Raw genomic sequence first — 22,836 nt, 5'->3', positions numbered from 1 at the left:
CTAGTTCACTACTTATTGGTCCTTCTGTTGATGAAGATTTCAGGCTCATACTCAAGTCTTATACTAAAATAGGTAAAGATTTGTGACACTGGCAGGGAAAAAAAAAATCGAAACCAGCTAGCAAAACTTTCCTGAAGGATAAAGATACTCAGGAGTTTAAAATTACCTTAAGTGGTAGATTCCGCACCATGAATCCCTTTTCCCGTTTCCCCCTAGCTCCCGGTCATGAAAGATCAGTAACCTTAGAAATAAATGATAAATTCTGTGACTAATAGGTTTCTTCCTGGGAGCTCCTCGGGGACCCGGGAGGTAATTGTGTGTGTGCATACAAGGTCCGCAGACGCGAAAAAGTCACAGGTTCCTTGAGACCCCGACCCTGTTCCCTTAGCGGCCCGGTCTCGGGTCGCCGCGTCCCGGGGGCGGCGCGCGCAGGAAAACGCCGCGCTCTGGCGGCGATGCGGCACCAGGGGATTTGACTGCGACCCCCCGCGCGCTCCCGTCCCCACCCCCGCACCCCGCGCCCGCCCGCGCAGCGCGACTGGCCGCCGCAGCAGAGCCGGCTCCGGGAGGCGCGGAGCGCGGCGCGCAGAGCCGGAGAGGCGGGCGGGCGGGCTGCTGCCTGGCGTCCGCCGCGCCGTCCTCCCTCCTCCGCTCCCTCCGCCCTCCCCTGGCGGCCGCGCTGCCCGCGAGCCCGGGAAGCCTTGGCGCCGCCGCTCAGAGCCCGCGGCTCGGGCACGGGGACTAGCACCGAGGCGGGGGCGGCGGGGCACGGAGACCACAGCCCCCCGGGAGAGGCGGAGGGGGGCCCGGCCTGGGCGGAGAGAGCCGCGCGTGCGAGTGCTGGAGCGAGAGCGAGGGCTGCACCCGTGCTCGGCGCGGACCCCGCCAGCCCCAGCCCCGCAGCCCGGGAGCCTCCCTGCCTGTGCCCCGGGGCGCGCGCGACACAGCCATGAACACCAACGATGCCAAGGAGTATCTGGCCCGGAGGGAAATCCCTCAGCTTTTCGAGGTAGGGGCTTCGGGCGGGAGGATCCGGGCAGGCACCCCCAGGGCTCGGGGTGAGGCAGCCGCGCCCTGTCCCAGCTTCCCCACGCGGGGCATGGAAGTGAAGGGGCTCGCAGAAGCTCACTCGCCCGCTCGCCTGAGGGCAGCAGCCTTTGCCGCGGGTTGCCGGGGTCCCCGTCAGATGGCTGGTCTTAGAAGCCCGAATCTCACAGATCAAGTTTCAGTCTTCGAGCTGGGTTCTCCGATGTGGACGCCCAGGTGGGCTTCAGACCTTGGCAGGGCCTCGCTCTCCGGGGACGAGGGCCAAGCCAGGTGGGCACACTGTCGCCCAGCATCGAGCAAAGACTGGGGGCCCTAGCCCCCTACGCGCGAGGGTCGGGACCCCTGCGGAGAAGGGGAAATGTGGCTAAAGCAGCCCTCGCCAGGGCCAGCTTGGAAGAGAAGGATGAAAATGCGAAAAACAAATCCTAACCCATCAAGTGCAGCGCTGCCTCCCCGGTGACAGGCACCCTGTGCTGCTCTGCGCTTTCGGTGAATGAACTCCTGAGCACGTTTTTCTGTTGCCTTAGAAAGGATGGTTCTCCCTCGCCTCTCCAGCCGCAGCTGTCGCCTCGCTCTCCAACCCACCTAGAGATAGCGGGGTGGGGAGGGTGCGGCGAGGGAGCCGTAACTCCTGTTGCTCTGTCTTCAGACCACATCACAGCATCATCTGCACTAGAGACCAGGGGACACTATGAGAATGTGAGAAAGGAGGCTTGAGTGATGAAGTAAAAAAAACCCTTGGTTAGTTCCAAGCCTCTGGCTCAGGTCTTTTTGTTTCCTGTCCTTCTCTAGATATTTGAATTTAAAAACATTCCTGAATCTTAAGTGCTTTTGCTTTGGGTTTATTAAAAACAAAAAAGGAATGAAAGCAAACCAAGCTTCATAGGGCAAGCACTGAAAGGGAAATCCATTCACTGCAAAACTGGCCCCCCATTTCTGAAAAATGATAGCCTGATAGAGTAAATGAAAGGTCATGAGTTCTTCTTCCTGTTTGGGAGATTTGTTTATTAAAGGGAATTTAAAAACACAACTTGGAAAAATAATTTGCCCCAATTTCCTCAAACTACTTATAAAATGGACCGCGTTAATTACAGATCTTCATTTTTTTCTTACTTCTGTATGTGCCATCGTTTTCAGGTCATTTGAAGCCAAGATTTCCAGGTAAACCACCCACTGAGCTCAAATGTGCTGTGTGAAGCCCAAATCTAGCAAATGTGTTACTCCTGCGTGAAAATAAGCAGGTGCTGTTGCATAAGGACAGGTCTTGGAAGTGTGTGGGAATCTTGAGATTTTTTGCTTTTTAATTTTCAAAAAGTAAACATGGAGATTAAGAGCTGAAGGTTTTTCTCACAAATATTACTGCTGAGATCAATTTCATTTCTACACTTCTAAAAGAATAAAACATCTGTAAGAGGGCCACTTGATTGCAAAATAATACTAATGAGTCTTTTTTTTTTTAATAAATGTGGGTACTGTTTTTCCTCCTTGGTAGAAGGTAGCCACAAAGAATTTTGATAGTTCATGAAAATCTACACTGTGCAAATAAGTGATAGCAGGTGTTTTTGTTCAGGTTTTATGCTTTTTGTTGACTTTTCTGCATTTGAATGGGAAATTTTTAAAATAGTGCACACCCAGAAAAGGAAGTGAACTTGCTTAGGTGAAATACAGTATTACAGTGTACTTAGATTCGATCCTGAATGATGGGAAGATGGAAAAAGACTGCTGATGACCGTCAAAGGCTATGTCTTCCACTAAGGTGAACCCATTGTACACTGTACAAGAGGGAAGCAAAACCTGGCAATTCTCCATGTGATGAGTATAGACTATAAAACTAAATACTTTACGTTTCTACAGTGGATTTTCTCCATCAAAATCACAATACTCTAGGTATACAAAGTTTAGCAATTAGGTATCTATCAAACTCCAAAACATTGGATTGGCCCCAGCTGTGGTTATTAGACACCATTATAGATCAATTGACTGATTACTGAATCTACGTATTGTCGAACAAGTAGATATATCTAAGTGACCTTTTCAAATTTCTTTCTGATTTGAGAGATCCTGTAGGCTAAATGGAATATGTGCTATCTCTGGTAGGTTTATGTTTGAAATGCATTTCTATTTTTAGATTAAATTTTCTTTTTTAAAAAAAAACACTTTCTCCTGATTTTGTCATGAGTTTTTAATTCTAGCTAACCTTGTGTTTATATTGATTTTGTACCTTAGAGCAGAGATTTGGCAATTAATTTGAATATCATGGAAAGTCAAATTAAATTATTCAAATTCTCAAAGGATTAACTCAGAGACTGAGTAATAATGTCTTCTGCTTGTCTTCAGTCCCTGATAATGGCTGGCTTTTAGAAGAAAGGATTTAAATTATCCAAGAAGGAGTAGAACCCATTGTCTGCTTTTAAAATCAATGCCATAGAGTAGTCAGTTTTGTTTAGGGGGGCTGGAAATGTGTATTTTCCAGTTAGAAAAGATTGATTAAGTGTTTTCACCCATTTTAGGCAATAGTAGGGATAAAAAAAAGTAGAAAACCTAATCTTGAGTAATTCATATTGTAGTTAGAGTATGCATGGGACACAGAGAATCTAGTATTTTCTTTTACCCTTTATCATATTTTTGCAAGATGTACAGAAAGGAATATATAGGTTTTGGAATCAGAAACATTGAGTTGGAATCCTGGTCCTAGGAGTTTCTAGCTGAGTAACCTTGAGCAAGTCACTAACATCTCTGAGCCATGATTTCCTAATCAGTAAAATGCGATAATAATGCCACACAGGGCTGAGAGTATGTTGGGTAGGCTAATGCAGGTATGTCACAGAGGTCTTTATGTATCACTAAAGCTAACAATGGCTCAGTGTATAGGAGGAATGTGAGAAACTAAACTGCAGTGTATGTGTACATAGCACAGATTTTGACACAAACTGGAATGGGTGGCTGAGTTAGTCTCTCTCTGCAATTGGACTTGTCTGATGGAGTTACCCATTCTATTTAGGATTTCAGAAAACCAATGTACCTAGTAAGAATTGCCTACCATTCTGGGCAAATTACACAAGAATAATTTGAATACAAAATACTATATTTAGTATTGGTGTGGATGCCGAGAGATAGGAACACTCATACACTGCTGGTGGGGACTGCAAACTAGTGCAACCTCTGTGGAAAGCAATATGGAAATACCTTAAACAGATACAAGTAGACCTACCATTTGATCCATCAATCCCATTATTGAGCATCTACCCAAAAGAACAAAAAACATTCTATAAAAAAGACATCTGCACTCGAATGTTTATAGCAGCACAATTCACAATTGCAAAGATGTGGAAACAACCCAAGTGCCCATCAATACATGAGTGGATTAATAAAATGTGGTATATGTATACCATGGAGTACTACTCAGCTATAAGAAACAATGGTGATATAGCACCTCTTGTATTATCCTGGACAGAGCTGGAACCCATTCTACTAAGTGAAGTATCCCCAGAATGAAAAAATAAGCACCACATGTACTCACCATCACATTGGTTTCACTGATCATCACCTAAGAGCACATTTAGGAATAACATTAATTGGGTGTTGGGCAGATGTAGGGGGGAGGGGATGGGTGTATACATACATAAGAGTGTGATGCGCACCGTCTAGGGGATGGACACGCTTGAAGCTCTGATTCGGGGGGGGAGGGAGGACAAGGGCAATATATGTAACCTAAAATTTTGTACCCCCATAATATGCTGAAATAAAAAAATACTGTATTTAGGAAAGATATCAGCCTTTCAAAGGGTGTTTTGTATGTTAACAATATATATTGGTCATAATAATTCTTTATGCTTTTTCCATGAAATACTATAGAGGAAAATATTTTGCACATCTGGCCAGTTCCCAGGAGTCAACATTTCCAAACTTGTAGCATTTTTAGAAACTAGTACATATGACACATTGGACACCATGAAGAGAAAAAGTAATGGCAGAATTGTGCTTTTTGCCTCCTCTGGCACCTCAGTGGATATCGTAGTGACTTACTATGTATCAAATAGCAATTATTTAGTTGCAGACTTCAATTTTTTTCAGTCTGTCTCAGACTTGAGTTTTGAGGGATTTTTTTTTTCCTAATCAGAAAACGGTTTAATATGCACCTATCATTATGCCAGGCAAAGTGTCAGTTGCTGGGGATTGAAAAATATATGAGATATGATCTGTGTTTTTGAAGAGTTTGTAGTTTACAAAAGGAGACCAACATATAAACCGAGGGTTTCAGAATAAATGACAAGTGTGATGTTCCATGCTGGGACCATGGGAACACAGAAACACAGAAGAGGGAGTCCGAGGCCAACCTACAGATTCGAGGGAGACTGCCTGATAATAATAACTAAAACCACCAACATTTATTGCATCCTTATTATATGGAGTCATTTAATATGCACTATACAAATGCTAATTTTTTAATTCTTAACCCTATGAGGTATTCATTATTGCCCCCATTTTATAGAAGAAATTGAGGCTTGGAGACTTTAACAATGGGTGGGAGTAAGGTAAATAGTGACAGGGCATTTTTCACATGCTGTGTACTTTATGTCACTGTGATAAGGATTTTCTGTTTTAAACTAGTCTAAATTGCTTAACAGGCAGAGAATACAGAACTGAAAACTAATTCATCAGGAATTTAAGGGGTTATCTTAATTATTCAAATCATGATTTCGACTCTAATTGTTTATTAAAAGACAAATGCAAAGGACAAAAACAACTCAGGATTCAAATATGGGACATAACACCATTTTAACAAAGGAGGTTTTAAAATGTGTTTGTACCTATTTTGTTATATTTCAGAGCCTTTTGAATGGACTGATGTGTTCTAAGCCGGAAGACCCAGTAGAGTACTTGGAAAGTTGTTTACAGAAAGTAAAGGAACTAGGTGGCTGTGACAAGGTGAAATGGGATACATTTGTCAGCCAGGAAAAGAAGACCTTACCTCCTCTGAATGGGGGACAGCCACGGAGATCCTTTCTAAGAAATGGTAATGTATATGTGAATAACAGACAATTTTATAGTTATAGCAATTCTTTTTAAAACATATAGACTTTAGGCAGTGATTTAATTTATTGAGTTTACAAAATGCCTGGAAGAATATAAGTCCCTGGAACATGATTGATCCCTCTGTGCTACTAATTCTAATCACCTCCATGATAAGCAAACAAAATTACATACCATTGTCCAGCAATTCGCTAATAGGTTAATGAAATTTTACATTACTTCATCATTTGGCAAAATAAATGACATTAGCAAACCATGAATTTTTCTTAAAATTGCAAATAAGAGTTTTCCAAATAAATGAGTAGAAAACAGATAAAATTGGTAGTTATTACATAACAATTCAACATTTTACATTAGCTGGATAGATATTTGGCTTATTAACAGGTTACCAAGTTCAGAGTTCATATTAATGCCTCTGCATAAATCCATGTAAAGTTTATACTAGTTAATTGAATAAAAATGTATTAAGCATTACTGAATGTAATGTTTAGGCATTTGGGTGCTATAAAAGAAGTAGAAGAAGTAAACTTGTTTAAATTTTAGGAGTTATTTAGAACTAAAACTGGAGTTCATTAGAGAAGATTTGTGGTGTTCTGATCTCTTTCTGAAATATGTGCTTATCAAAATTAGGGGTAGCCTTTGAGGCTCTAGAGGAAGTTGAGAAGTATAATAGTATGTGCAAAATGGAATCAGTTCCAATCAGGGGGAACTAAGTTAATTCTTTTCTAAGAATTTCTAAAATTCTTTTGTAAAATACCGTGATCTCGTGGGCAAGATCACTGTATTTTCAAAACTCAAACCATTCTCCAAAACTGTACCACATAAAGTTATGGTATACAGACAGAATTTGAAGTGGCAACAATTCTACTTGTAATGAATATAAGCAGGAAACAAATCTTAGTTTGTTTAACATGTTTCAGTCATGATCCACTTAGATTTTATTCGAATACAGTATGGGTAAAAGTCATAGTGGGCTAATTTTCAAGAAACACAAGCAAAAGAGAGAAAGCAGAAATAACATTTCCCCAGGAATGTCTCCAAAGAGAAGAGTCCCTGTCCATGCAGGAGTCAATACTAGGTGATTTATGTTTGAGTACTCAGATGTTTTGCTGATGTGACACCCCCCACCAACCAAATTTCCCAGTGCTGCTGAGAAGCAACCAAGATATCTGAAAGTGCTACTTAAAACTAATTTCAGAAACTTTCAAATGTTATAACAGAACTAAAAACAGAGAAATAATTCGAAATACTGGGTACGACCATAAGGTAATAAGATTAGCATTCCACGTTTTAGAGAGGAATTAATCTCATTACTCTCCAAGGGCTCTCACCCCTATCCATCTCACATAGATAGATGGTAAACATCACTCAGTACGAAATAAGCCATGTGTTTACATTCTGTGGTGAGTCCTAAGGTTAAAGTTGTATCTTCCTGTGCTCACTAAATTGAATTTGCACCCAATATTTTGATTTGACCCTTAGAACCATTCCAATACTAAAGATATTTTATTTTTCCCATGCAGTTTACTCAGAGACACAGTTTCTGGTTGATAACAGAGCAGAGTCCCAGCTGTAGTAAATCAGTGAGGTTTCTGGTTCACTGAGAAGAGCCTAGGATACACAGAGTAGCGAATACACTGAATTGGAATGTACGGCTCCAATTCAAACTGTGTAGACACAGCTTAGACTTGGCACCTCTGTGGGCTGCAGGTACTCTTGTGAGTCACCAGAGTACCTTAAGCCAGTTGCTGCTGAAGCACACACCTTAGTACTGCTTTGGTGAACAAAATGATAATGGGTTTGAGTAATTCATACACATTCCCAAAATGGCTAACTTACTTCCCAGGTGTTTCATACTGTTAGAATCTAGCTCAGTGTTAAATATATAACCCATGCCCTTGTTAGATCAAGAGAGATAAATATGGGGGGCTGCTTTCTAAACCTTAAAGCACTAATAAACCTCAGATATTACTGGATTTAGTCTAAGACATTTTTATACTTTTTAAATTAAATCTGAGAGGTTATAACATTCAGTTAGTTGAAAGCTGATCTCAGACTCGGTATAAAAGTGACTGCAACAAAATGAAATCTGGATGCTTCTATTTGATACTGTTATTTAGCTTGATTACACGTGGAAGCTAGGCAGGTCTAGTGTTAATAGAGAATGGTGAGGACTGTGGCCAAACTAGAGAGCTGAACTAGAGAGAACAGTCATCGTCCAAAGGCAGTCAAGTATAAATTTTGAAGAAGTGTTGAGCTGAGTAAAACACATCTATGGGGCTACATTGGGTCCACAAATGACAAATTGGGAACTCTGGATCTAGCAGGAGAAGCTAAAACAGGAATGGAAAATGTAGGCTTAACTTTCATTAAAATAAAATTGCTTGTTAATTTTAGGTTCTCCATACCTACTAATACTTTACCAGAATTCCCACCCGGAGATCTTTTAATTTCCATATACTATGGTAACAAGAATGTTGTATCCCATTGTCTGGTATCTGAAAGGTATGCTAAAAGATGGAACATGGTTTCTAAACTGATTTGTCCTGTAATAATAAAAGTCCATTTATGAGAAATGCTTTACTCATTTGTGCTTTGTAGGTTTTAGCTGTAACGTGTGAAATAGTTTATTTCAACAAAATTGCTAACTACCCAGTAACGTAAAGCATAGTGATTATTTATAGAAATAAAATGATCTATGCATTTTTTGCAAAAACATTGACATAACTATGCTAAGATTTTATTATAATGAAAAATTAGTCTGTGAAATAAAAGTTTCATCATCTAATCAAATTACTTTCCTAAGTTAAAATGTGATAAAGCAAGGATAAATTATTGGCTGACAGTCTTTAAAGCATTAGACATGAGATGAGCATCTTTTTCTTCCTATCATATGCATACAATTTGACAAATTATCTGTGAATAAGAGTTCTAGTCTCATAGCTCCAAACATCCATAGAGCTTCTTTTCTGGAATAGCTCATTGTTATTTTATACTCAGCATGTCCAAAACTAAATACATTATGTTTGCTTCAAAACCATCCCTTTCTTCTCCTTTTCCTGTTTCCATGAAGTCAGTCAATGAGTCAGTTGGGCAATAAAATAACCACTTATTGAGTAGTATTATGTGCCAGACATTCTTTTAGGACTGAGGATGCAATCACAGAGAAAGAACAGACATGGCACCTTTTCTCAGGGAGCTTACAGGCTAGCAATTAAATCAGGCATTAAAAAATATAATTAGGAACACATTGGATACAATAGGAACTAACCATACTAACAAGGGGCTGTCTCTAGCCTAGGCTGGGGTTCAAGGTAGGCTTCCTGGGTGAAGTGATATGCTAATACTTGGAGACACAAAGGTGAGGCTGTCTTAGCTAGAGAAGGGTGGAGGTAATTGAGAGTGTACCAGGGAACAGACAACAGAAGTTGCTGAGGTAGAGAAAGAAGCTGTGATGTGGTCAGGAATGAGAGAAACCCAAGATTTCTGGAGCAGAAAAGAGACTGCAGAAAAAGATATGAAATGCAACGTGTTCCTTATCCTTTTAGACTTGAAACCTGGACATTGTTTTTGAATTGTCACCTCCTTTCATTTCTCATAATCCAGCTCAACCTTTACATCCAGCCATTCATTTTCCTTTCCCCAACTACCATTCTAGCCTAAGTCCTCATTTCTTGCCACCTAGCTGCTACTCTCTTTCTGTTGTTAGTCTTTCACTACAATCCATTCTAACTACTGCCAGATTACTTTTCTCAGAAAATATATTTCATTATGTCACTTCTCTACGTACTACCCTGCAAACCTCCACTGGCTACCCACCAGATTGAAGCTAAACCTTTTACCCTGATATTCAAGACCCTCCACATTGTGACCATGCTATACCTACCCATTTTATCTTCTGGGTTTTCTCTATAGGAAACTGTTTATTTCAACAAAGTGTTGTCTTTCTTATTAGTACAAGAAACATTTATTGGACACTGTGACTAGTGTACTTCTAGATCCCAGGGTTACAGAATTGTAGAAGATAGATAATATCCCTGCTTTCATGGAACAAACAATCTAATAGGAGAAGACAATGAATGAATGAATGAATGAGAGAATGAGAAAACTTTCAGAGGGTGAAGTGGTAGGTGCCATGCAGAGCATTGGAGTGATGTCCTTGAGATTCACTGGATGGCTATACTAGATTAGAAAGTCAGTAAATTCCTCTTACAGGAGGCAACATTTAAACTGAAGTGTGAATGACAAGCAGTCAACCATGGGACCAACAAGGAAGAGCATTTCAGGCAGTAGATTGTGTGGACAAAAGTGGAAGCGGGCAGATAAGTAGTCTATTACAGTAGTCCAGGTAAAAGATATGGTGGTTAGGAAAGAGTTGTAGTATTAGAAAGTATGTGCATTTGGAATACATTTGTTTTGCAAATAAAGTCTATGGGAGTGGATGTGAAGAGAGAGGGAAGAAAGTAATCAAAGAGAATGCTTCAAGTTTTGCCTTGTGTTGGATGAAGTGATTAAATGTCAAGGCAGAGCAAGATACCGTTGTTGGTGCCTTTTCTGATGTATCCCTTCCCACCTTTTTCTAAAGAGTATCCACTGTCATTTGCAGACTACTCTACTCTTTTCACAAAACTGAGTCCAGTGGGTCAATGGTCAATGGCTTCAATTATTATATCAACAGAGATTGGGAAGTTCTTACTGATCATACCTCTGGGAGGAGATGTGAGCCTTAAGCCATGCTAAGATACAGTAGTCCCCTTAGCAGAATCCCTCATGCAAGTCCAGGTGGCCTTCTGTCTCCTTTGTGAAGGTGCCGTTAGGGTAATTGGGATTTCTCTGTGCCTCCTGGAACTCTGATACCTGGGGTGAGGAAGAGGGAGCCACAAACTATATATCAACAACTAGGTGAGACCATCTGCTTGATTTAGACTTGCCAGCCCTGCCCTCTGTCCTGTTGAATATGTCATTTGTCTTTCTGATTTTGAGTCTTTGTGCTGTTCCCACCAACTGGTATATACTTTCTACGTTTCATCAACTGTGCTTGTCTTTCAAAGTTCAGGTTCTGCCTCTTTGGCAAGTACTTTCTTACCACTCTAGCCTAAATGGATCTACCCCTTCATTGAATTACCGTGGTGTTTACCATGGAAGATAATTCATTTTAGCACTTATCCTGCCTGTTGTGCATACAGTTGTCAGACGTAAGCATCTAAGTTCTAGTTTGTAGACACTGAAGGGACAAGACTACGTCTCATTCTTCTACTGAATCACCCTCAACCCACTAACGTGTCTTATATTTATAAATATAAGTGACAATGGCAAATATTTGTTACCATTTTAGATGTACACTTAAATCTTCATATTTACATTTTTAAATCAAGTAGATTAAGTAAGTAAAATTAAATGATGTTGAAAGATATTCCAGTTATAGAAATTTTTTGCACCCTTATTCCTGACTTTGTGACAGTACCCTAGTTTTTTGTTCATTATGCCACCAAGCCATTCCACTGAGTTCGTAGGTCATAGTAAGTGTGTATCTGTATTTGTTGAGTGAATGAAATGCATGAGGCATAAGCATTGGCTGTATGGGCACCTGAATAGGATTGTGAAGGTTATGTACTGCACAACTCCAGGTAGCACCATCTGTAGAGGCCAAGATGTGTACAACCTACCCAACAAGATTAGGCAGTATCTGAAGGTCCTTCTAGAGCAGGGAGTGGCAAAGTTTCATCAGGCAAATACATCTCACTGCCTGTTTTTATAAATAAAGTTTTACTGGAACACAGGCACACTCATTTGTTTATGTTTTACTATGGCTGCTTTCATGCTACCATGGGTGAGTTGAGTATGAAACTGCATGGCTCTCAAAGGCCAAAATATTGACTCTGGCCCTTTTAGAAAAAGTTTGCTGACTACTTAGGGAGTCTTATTCCAGTTAAAAAAAAAAATCAAACCTGTTTAGTTTTTAAATTTCTTTTACTAATTGGTTAAATGTGAAAAATGTTTTATAATGCTTTTTTTCCTTTTCAAAGTTATCTTACTCTTTTGCAGTAATGCCTGAAAATTCAAACTTTCCATATCGGCGGTATGATCGGCTCCCTCCAATCCATCAATTCTCCATAGAAAGTGACACAGATCTTTCTGAGACTGCAGAGTTAATTGAGGAGTATGAGGTTTTTGATCCTACTAGACCTCGACCAAAAATCATTCTTGTCATAGGTATGGAGATAGCAGAATTCTCATACTGTGGCTAACTTTGGTTATATATTTACATTTCAAAAAATGTCAATTATGTATATTTGAAAATGCTTAGTTGAATAATGACAAGCAATAGAATCAAAAGCTCAAGGGACAGTAAATGGAAATATTTTTAGAATAATTTCAATAAAACAGAAATAGTTATATAATCTAGTGGCTTTTGCATTTTTATAGATTCCCATTACAATGTCATACAAATTCTTTATAATGAATTGAAAGTAAGTAATCTCTTCGAGATTTATTGTCCTGTGGTTTTATTTATATAATCTTTAACATAGATAACTGAGTCCATTAGAAGTTTTCTAAGAGCTGAGTACAGTAATAGTCTCAGCTACTCAGGAGGCAGAGGTGAGAGGATCCCTCAAGTCCAGGAGTTAAAGTCCAGCCTGAGCAACATAGCCAGACCCTGTCTCTAAAAGAAAAAAAGGAATATTTTCTAAACATGATGTGATTTTCCCCCTTTAATTCAAAAAATTGAATTATTATTCACTATTAACTTTAGAGGGAAAAATAAATAATAATACATTGCTAAAGATTCACATAAATGAATCTTTCTTATGACAAACTGGCATCTACAATAAAAATCTAAGTTGCCATGTTTATTAGACAAGCAAATCTAATAGAATAGTATTTTATACTGCATACGCATCTGAGCATTAACCAAAATAAAATGATAATAGTTCATTTTAAAAATTGCTACTATGAATCTTATGTTGAATTACAGAAATGTCAGTTCTATGCTATTTTACGAGTCATCGGTATTGAAAATGTTTGAAATATTTTTGAAAAATGCATTTTGGCCACTCTTGCAAATTTTTTCTCAAAATCTATAAAAGTCATGAAGAGACCTGTGAACATGCAACATATGTTGTTATTGTCTCACTTACCAATTAGACTCAACTTTCACAGAGATGACCAAAAGCAAAAATCTTGCATGAATATGTTCAAAGCTATTCTAGCCAGTAACTATTAATATTAACAGAGTGCCAAATGTATACAGCGCCCATGCAGAGAAGTAGTGCTTCAAAGGACAGAAGATGATGGCAACTAGGAAAAAAGCATGCAAAGAAACACCCAAGCTATAATAAGAATTTAAGTTCATCAGACTAAAAGGAGCGACATTTGTATATTTCAAAGTGAAATGAAAATGAAATTGCAAATATATTTAGCCCTGAATTATTAAAAACAAGCTTGCAAGAAGAGAGTTTAGAAATGAGCTTTCAAAGAGTCAATATTCTTATGGCTTATGGTGGCCACCGATATACCATAAATCTCTATTCTTGAAAGTGGAATATTTTTTGTGTGCTTTAAATTTTTGAGTCTTTACCTAGAAGACAAGGAAATACTTTATTCAATGACAGAGCTACAGGTGAAGAATAATTGGGAATTATTCCACTGTTTTATGGTTTATATATAGGCAGACACATTTTTTCTACTTTGTTTTTCCTGTTGCTGTTAGTAAAGTATTGGTGATTATCAACAGGATGAATAAATGGAAGCTTAATTGCCCACATCATTTAATACCAAATTGCTCTTGTGTAAAAGAGCACATATGTAATATATCGTGCACTGTGAATTTTATGTGAAAATGATTAAAATATTTTAATAAACTATTTGGAGTTATAAAATATTTTGAGAAGATATAAATCTTCAAATCTCCCCCACTTCACATTTCTTTTTTTTACTCAGTGAAATCAACTTGCTTCCCAAGGTTGTGATTCTGGTTACAGACTTACATGCTGCATCGTAACATTTTATGTATTACAAGAATGGTGGAGAACCAGTGAGTATAAATAATTTTAAAAGGATTGAGACAGGGGAAGAAAGGAAAAGGCGAATCTTAGGTTGTCTTAGAAAATTGAGGCAATTTTATGACTTTTGAGGAATTATAAAATAAGTGTACCTGAACCTTACAAATTTTTATTAGTTCCAACCTGAAAAAGATGAAGGGGAGATACAGATGTTCACATGGTATTACATTTAAATAAATAAAATTTCCCTTCTGGTGCTACAGAATTTTTTTTTTTTTTTTTTTTTTGAGACAGAGTCTCGCTTTGTTGCCCGGGCTAGAGTGAGTGCCGTGGCGTCAGCCTAGCTCACAGCAACCTCAAACTCCTGGGCTTAAGCGATCCTCCTGCCTCAGCCGCCCAAGTAGCTGGGACTACAGGCATGCACCACCATGCCCGGCTAATTTTTTTTCTATATGTATTTTTAGTTGGCCAGATAATTTCTTTCTATTTTTAGTAGAGACAAGGGTCTCATTCTTGCTCAGGCTAGTCTCGAACTCCTGACCTCGAGCGATCTACCCGCCTCAGCCTCCCAGAGTGCTAAGATTACACGCATGAGCCACCACGCCCAGCCCAGAATTTTTTTTTAAAGCTGGCCCTCTTGGCACAGATACAATTCTCTCTTATGTTAACATAATCATAAAATCTCAGTTAGATATATTCTAATATTGACAAGTATTAGAGATAAGAAAATAAAACAGAATTAAGCCCATTCTAGCTTTAGAGAGAAGAAAGTAAAATTAATTTGTTAGGAAGCTCATTCAATAAATTAATGCTATTCTCTGTCATTTGTGCCAATCATATTCTGCTATTGCCTCCACTAGTTGACAAAACAGTTTTTTTTCCTTGAAGGTGCCGTAACTTTCTCCATGTGTGTGATTTTTAAAAATTCAATGGAATTTATAATCTCTGAGTTTGATGGTTTGTGAGACCAAGTGTGCAAATATAGTTTCTGAAAGATAACTTTGATTCTTTAGGGATTAAATTGGTTTGAATTTGTCAATGAATTTGGTCATTTAATTTTTTTTCTTCAAGCCAATCCACGATTTGCCCATATGTTAATAGGCTAAAAGCAGCTATTTAGAACCAAAACTTACTTTTGATTTGCAAAATAAAGAATTTAATAATCTAGTAGAAGTAGTTCATAATGTTAAGTTTAATAGAATAGTATTTAGTGTTTCTTAGAAGAGAATAGTCAAAATGTAACTACATTTCTATACTAGGTTTAATAAAGCAATAAAAAGGTGAAAGCTGGATATTAAGGGCATTATTTAGGATTGAGGATAAGAAATGACTCACATTGTATTAGTTGATCTTAGAATTCTGCTAACCAAATCTACCCACTCAGAACTCTGTACAAAAAAACAAAACAAAAAATACTTTTCATTCTTTTTATTTACATTATTTGAGAGAATAACAATATTTATTAAATAATTAGATATAAAATTACTTCATGCAAAAATCTTGATATTAGGGAAAGATGAACTCATTTTTCTGTTAATTTTTATTTTTGATATTGCTTAATAAATTGTAATTATGTTTTAATGAATATTACCAAAACATTTCACTATTTATTAGACAGTAATTTTTAAAAATGTTTTGACTATGTTCAATAATTTACACTTAAGTGCTTGGAAATATTTCTTTTTGATAATTGCCATCAAATAACTATAAAGTGGGCTGCTTGCTATGTGTTTTATTTAAAAATTTATTCTGACTCTAAATTTTAATTACTTGAGATTGTTTAGCAATATAAATTAACTGAAAAATTAATATGATTTGGAAATGAAATCTGAGGCATATGTATTAATATTTTGTGATTATTTATATTTTAAAAAATAAATGGCAATTACCAATGATTAATAATGAGTTATGTTGCAAGATGTTGATTATTTCATACTAACGTATCACAAACTCAGAGTTATTCTATGAATTTTTCTACCTTAAGGATCTATTCCATTCACTCCACATAGTCATTACATAAAACCTTTGAATTCAAAGGAGATAAGGCAAGGATATGCATGAGCAAACAGATTTCAAAAACAATTTAAATAAACTGTCAATATTGGTGTACCTTTGGTTTAAAAAATAATTGTTACATTTTACCAAATTACGCATTAACTCTTTGTTGCCATGGAACCTATCCATTTCTGTTATTTTGATCATTGTCTTTTGTATCTCATAGTTTTTTGTTTGATTACAGATGGAAAACTATTAGATTTTACATTAAAAAATGGTCAAGGTTTCCTTCAACTGCATTATTCAAATGTTTTTAAATATTAGGAAAAAAATGTCTCTTTTATCTAATACAGTTGGTCAAGACAGTTCTACCCTTTCCTTGGCTAAGACTCTACTTGCTTTGCATTCAGAAGTAGCACTGAGAACGTCATAAATGGAACAGTTACCCACCCTGATACTTACTGGTGGTCCAGAATCTTCTCTCAGATGAAAGAGGTAGTTATATAAAAGGGAGTTCCTAATAAAAAAAAAAAAATAGCCAGATGTGATGGTGCATGCCTGCAGTCCCAGCTGCATAGGAGACTAAGGCAGGAACATCGCTTGAGTCCCGGAGTTCAAGGCTTCAGTGAACTATGATCACACCACTGTACTCCAGCCTGGGCAGCCAAGCAAATCCTTATCTCTCTTAAAACAGAAAAAGAAAAAAATAAAAGAGATTTCCTTATTGTATCATATGGTCACAATTTTGCCTATTTTAAATAATAGGTGGTCCAGGAAGTGGAAAGGGCACTCAAAGTTTGAAAATTGCAGAACGTTATGGATTCCAATACATTTCAGTGGGAGAATTATTAAGAAAGAAGATCCATAGTGCCAGCAGCAATAGGAAATGGAGTCTTATTGCCAAGATAATTACAACCGGAGAATTGGCCCCACAGGTACTACTTACTGTATGATTTGCTTCTATTCTGTAAAAATTTTTATACAGGTTGTGAGTGTACTAAGTTTAACTGTGGTTTTTCATCCTTTTTATTTATAAAAGGAAACAACAATTACAGAGATAAAACAAAAATTGATGCAAATACCTGATGAAGAGGGCATTGTTATTGATGGCTTTCCGAGAGATGTGGCCCAGGCTCTGTCTTTTGAGGACCAAGTAAGGATGTCTCCTAATATTTTAAATGACCTACTTTTTGCTTGAAACTGTAAGATTTAAAAAAAAAAAAAAAAAAGATTCCTTGGAAGACTTGCTAGTTTTTTGAATGATTTTTGGTCTGAAAATGGGCAAATACATTAGTATGGGTTGGCAGGTCATTTCCTTGGCAAATGCTTAGAAATTGAAGACAGTCTCTGCCAAAAGGAAAGGTAAAAACTAATGATAGAATTTTTATTAAAAAATGCAAATCTCTCTAAAATTTATTTCAAAAAAACTTTCCTAAGGTTTTTTTTTTTAATCTTTAATTACTAAAAACAAGCCTATTTAGGGCTATATCCATGGATGTAAAACACCACCCTGTACTTAACATTCTACAAATTAAGGAAGCCCTCTTCACTGGGTTGTGAAATACTGCACCACTTACCTAACCTATATTAAGACAGGGTTTGGTTGCCAAAATTTACTCAAATTTAAGTTGATTATGCCCACTCAACATAGTCAGGGGAAATAAATCAATTAAAATATTTTGTATATCTATTTACTATTTTAAAGTCTTAGGTAACTGATTTTTCATTTATAATTTTTAATTACAAAATAATGTATGTTCATACATTATTATGTGTAATAAGATGTTAAGTCCTGCTGTAAAAAGTAAAAGTTCATTAACACCCTTCTTCCATTCCACTTCCCCTTCTCGCCTGAGAAATGAAAATACCATTAAGTTTGTTATATATTCCTCTAGGCCTTTTCCTATACTTATACATAGACACATACATGCACACACATGTGTGCATGCATGTGCTCGTATACAAATGCATTTTAAATTTTCATAGCTGTTTCCAAACTATCCTTCAAAAATACTTTCCCAAGTTATATTTTCATCAATATTGAATGAGAGTACCTATTTCTCCAGACCCTTTCCAACCAGATATAACTCATATTTAAAATTTTTGCCAATCCGATAAGTATGAAATGGTTTGTTTTTTAGGTTTACATTTCTTGGATTACTATTATGGTTGAGTATATTTTCATATATTCATTGATCATTCATATTTCTCCCTTATGTGAATTGCCTGTTCTCCTTCACCCATTTTTCTACAGACTTGTCGTTGTCTTATTTATATGAAGCCTTTTTTAACATGTTGCAGATATTGTATCACACAGGATTAGGTCAAATAAGATGTAAGTTTATGTCTCACATAAAAGAAAGCCTGGAGTTAGGCAGATCAAGGAGAGAGAGGTAGCTTTACAAAGCATCTCTTTGAATATTCCAATGAACTGTTTTGGATCACCTATTGTGCTGGAATGTCTTTCTCCCCTGCTAGGGTTTCCCATCCCACCCTAAATCCAGAACGTGTGGTGCTCAGTTAGTTTAAGGGCTTGGTTCTAATTGATCTGGCCTTGAAGAGAGAAAAACTGGAAAAATCTGATCAAGTTTTTGATGCTGTTGCTGCCACATGTATTGCTGTTGAAAACGAGTGCTGTGGCAGCCATTCTGTGTGATTCCTGGCATTGCCACCCAAACCTGGTCCACCCCATGTATTAAATGAGTTGCACTTGGTATAAGCAGATGCAGCTACCTGATTGTTTCTCTATTGCTTTTTAAACATGCTATATTGAGTATCTCCTTTTTTCCTTGGATGATAATTCAGGCAGATCCCTTATTTTTTCTGGTCACTTAAAAAACATTAACATAATAGTCTCATTTTCAGCTATCTGAAGTAAAACTTTAATTTTCATCCAATTTAACACATCTCTGCTGTCCCCAGCTTGTGCCTGGTTCAGGCTCAGAAATCTAAACTGGTGTCTCAGAATCTTGAAATCTTACTCATGTGACTTGCGTTGGAGTTGGGGAAGGGGGCAGGGCAGGAAAAGCATAACTCTCCATTAACTCTCTCTGAGTACCTGATCAATCACCATATTCTCTTATATAGCCTAGACATGGGTCACAATACTGGTTTGGGGATACCTGTTAGCAAATTCAATAGGATAATCCCTCTGTAGAATGTGGAGTCACTTGCATTCATTGTTTTCAACCACACTGCTGAGGCTGAAAAATTCTGATTTAACATCTCAGATTGGCATTGTGGCAGCCTGGAGGTTCTTGGCCACTGTGGACAGTACAGAAGTGCCTGAGGTTAGTGCCACCATTGCTGATCCTGCAGGAATTTAGCAGGTGCAGAGGCAAAGCTGAAGTGTTTATGTAAAGCAGTGTCAGGATCCGCCCTGATTACACCACACCCTGGGTAGCCTTAGGCTTCTGTGGTGTCTTTTTTTCTGCTATCGTTTCTGACACCAAACGTACGGAATTTTTCACACCAATTCTCCAATCCTCCAGCACCAACTGAATGTCTAAGAATTCAGTTCAACATGGACACTAACTATCCAGAATTAGAGCAGGCCCCACAGGTTAAGGGCTCAGTCCCACAAGATTGTCCCCATTTCAGACACGAGTTGCAAGTCCTAGCAATCACCTGTGCTGTATAACTGGGGGTTCCCACAATGCGTGCCCTAGGTTGGGTAATTCACTGGAATGACTCACAGAACTCAGGAAAACACTTTACTTACATATACTGGTTTATTATAAAGAATACCACTAAATAGATATTTTTATTATACTATAGCTCTTTAAGGTTTTGTGTTAACTCAGCTTTTTCTATTGCAAATGTGGGCACATATACACACACATGCAGACATTTTCCCCAAGATTTCTTCACAGGTCCAGGGTGTAAGGACCCTTTGCAATCCCTGCTGATGGTAAATTTCTGATGTCAGCCATACACGGATGATGGTGAGACCATTGTAACAAAAGACCTAACACTTAGTGTCTCAGAGGATAAAGAAGTATATTTTTCTCTTAGAGAATAGCTTCCATGTGAATAGTCCAGATTGGCTGGCCAGCTTTTCTCCTTGAGGTCATTTAGGGACCATGGTTCCTTCCAAGTTGTTGTTCTGCCATCTCCTGGGACAGCTGTCATCAGCTCTGTGGTTGAAGCAGGGTTGCCATCACAGATGGGTTCCAGCTGGCATGTAAGGGGAAGAGAACGTGAAGGTCTGAAGTCCCAGATCTAGAAGTTACATCCGGCACTTCTGTTCACATGGCATTTTTGAGAATTTAGTCATGTTGTAATTGTGAGGAAGGCTGGAAAATATATTCCAGCTGGGCCTCCAGGTGCCTGGCTACGATTTTATTACTGTGGAAAGTTGGGAGAACTAACTAGCAGCCTCGACCACAGTTTGCCCCTCTGGCCATGCAAAGCCTACCTGCTCCCTTCTTCCCACACACAGAGTGTACTCACTCTCTCGCTAAGGAAGACAATTCAGAGTCCCACCATCTAGTTCAAAAGTCAAGAATCTCTACTTGATTGTGGTTTTCTTCATCAGGTCCAGGTGTGACTCTTCAGTGCTTGCCAGCTGTAAACTAAACTAAAGTTACTTTCCCTCTCTGCCACCAATCAATGGAAGAGCAAGACCAGGACAAGTAAAATAAAGGCTCCTATTCATAAAAGGGAATTTTAGGAATTTATTCATTGGTCACTGAACCATAGCAAGTAGCAGATCCTGTTCAGCAGGGATCGCAAAGGGTCCTTGCCTTGGCAGTGGAGTGATTGCATGTTTAGCCCACTGGCAACTCCTGGCTCTGCTGTCTTGGAGCAACCCTTTGCCTGTTCTCTTCTGGAGCCCTGGCCCTCTGAGTTCTGCCTTGTGCATTACTCCTACGTGGCCCCTCAAAGTGGTGTGCTGGAGACTGTGCCCTCCTGGGGACCTATTTTAAGTTTGAAAAAAGCACGTGACTTTCCTGGCTAGGTTTATGTTTACTTTGATAAAACCATTCCCTCCTCTACCCCAAATGTGGTAGGATTCCTCTCTTTTTGCTTCCAGTTAGTGCCTGTAACTACCTCAGAGTTCTTTTACAGATATAGTTACTAAGCTACTTTATTTCTTTGTTTTCTCATTTAATGACAATTACTTTGAGGCCATCTAAAACAGCAGGCTAGCAAAGAAAGACAACATTGTAAGTCTGGGTTTTGCCTCAGGGCTGGGTGACTTTTTTAGTGGTGGTGGTGGGTTAATGGGACCCCTTTTTGCAACAACAGCCTAACTCTTGTGGTTTGGAGGTATAGAATTAGTTGGCTTTTTCAACCTTGTGAGATCTCAAATTACTGGATATTTTATTTTATATCTGCTCACAAATTGGTCAATTCTTTCTTGAGTTTATCTGTTTCTTGTAATATGTTGCTATAAACAGCAAAGAGCAGTAAATAATATACTGACATTCTAGCTCTTTCTAGCTATTTCTTCTTTAGCTTGAAACATGGCCTGCCTTTCAAGTTATCACAGTAATAGTGGTACCAAATATTTTGCAATGGCATAACAAGGGTCATCAACTTTTCAGCCTAAAATATCTGTGCCCTTACCACCCAAGCAAACCAATGCCACATATTTTAGTCTTTTGATATAGTAGCATCCCACTTACATGACTGTTGTCTGTATTATTTAGAGTAAATCCAAGGTACTGTAATAAAAAGACACAGTGATACAGTGGCATAACACAGAAACCTATTTCTCTTGTTTATGATGGATCGCTTCACTGTGAATGAGAGCAGGGCAGTTTCAGTCCTCACACTCATTCAGAGATGCAGGTTTTTTCCAAGTTATTGTCCCTTCAACCCTAGGGCAAGGGTTCTCAAATTTTTGGTCATAAAACCTCTTTATACTTTTAAAAATTATGAAAGACCTTTAAAAGCTTTCACTTACATGGGCTATATCTATTGATATCATATGAGAAAACAGAAATTTTAAACTATTGAATCATTTAAAAATAACAATAAATCCATACAAGTTAACCTAAATAACAAACTTTTATGAAAAGTAACCATATTTTCCAAACCTTAAAAAAAAGTGATGAAAGAGACATTGCTTTACATATTTGCAAATTACTTTAACTTCTAGCTAAGAGGAGAGAGCTGAATTCTCATACCCAGTTTTGTATTCAGACTTCTGTGATGTTACACTTCATGTAGCCACTGCACAACTCCACCATACCTTTGTGAGAGAATGAGAGGGGAAAAAGCACATAATTAATGTCCTAGTATTAGTATGAAAATAGTTTTTACCTGTGGCCTTCTGGAAAGGGTCTTGGTGATCCCCATGGGTCTCAAGAGCACACATGGAGAACCACTGCCCTAGGACATTGTTGACGTCTGCATGGTGAAAGCTAGGTCACTGCCAAGGCCAGGTTCTAGCTGGCTGGAAGGGAGAAGAGAGCGCAGAGGATACATGCTCAATGTCTTAAGCCCCAGACCTCGAGGAAACACACATCACTTCCCACACTCCATGGGTGAGAACGTAAGTCACAGGGATGCATCTCAGCTATGAGGGAGGTTGGGATATGTAGTGAAGCAGTCAGTCATAGGTCTAGCTGCAGATGCATCATTATGGAAGAAAAGGAAAACAGATTTTGATAGACAAGCAGCAGTTTCTACCACAAGCTACAAGCTGTGCATAACTCCAACTTTCCTACACTCCCTTACTTCTCAGCCCAAGAGCTGAGCTCTCCCAGTCCCAGGCCTGTCATTTCAAGGGGTTGGGGAGACAGGGGAT

At 38.4% G+C, this 22,836-nt stretch overlaps 1 protein-coding gene across 1 annotated transcript in view; it reads left to right on the top strand.

Annotated features, from left to right (window-relative positions):
• Positions 1-628: 628 nt before the first annotated feature.
• AK5 (adenylate kinase 5) overlaps positions 629-22,836 on the top strand; it is a 239,905-nt gene continuing 217,697 nt past the window's right edge. The window contains exons 1-5 of the mRNA XM_045547719.1: positions 629-1,009; positions 5,878-6,064; positions 12,127-12,294; positions 16,845-17,014; positions 17,119-17,232. Of these exons, the coding sequence (XP_045403675.1) occupies positions 950-1,009; positions 5,878-6,064; positions 12,127-12,294; positions 16,845-17,014; positions 17,119-17,232 (699 nt within the window). The 5' untranslated portion in view covers positions 629-949. The remainder of the gene's footprint in view (positions 1,010-5,877; positions 6,065-12,126; positions 12,295-16,844; positions 17,015-17,118; positions 17,233-22,836) is intronic.

Source organism: Lemur catta, chromosome 3 (assembly GCF_020740605.2).
Source record: "Lemur catta isolate mLemCat1 chromosome 3, mLemCat1.pri, whole genome shotgun sequence".
Classification (NCBI taxonomy): Eukaryota; Metazoa; Chordata; class Mammalia; order Primates; family Lemuridae; genus Lemur; species Lemur catta.
Note: the sequence above shows the minus strand (reverse complement) of the source record. Positions and strands in the feature narration are given on the sequence as shown.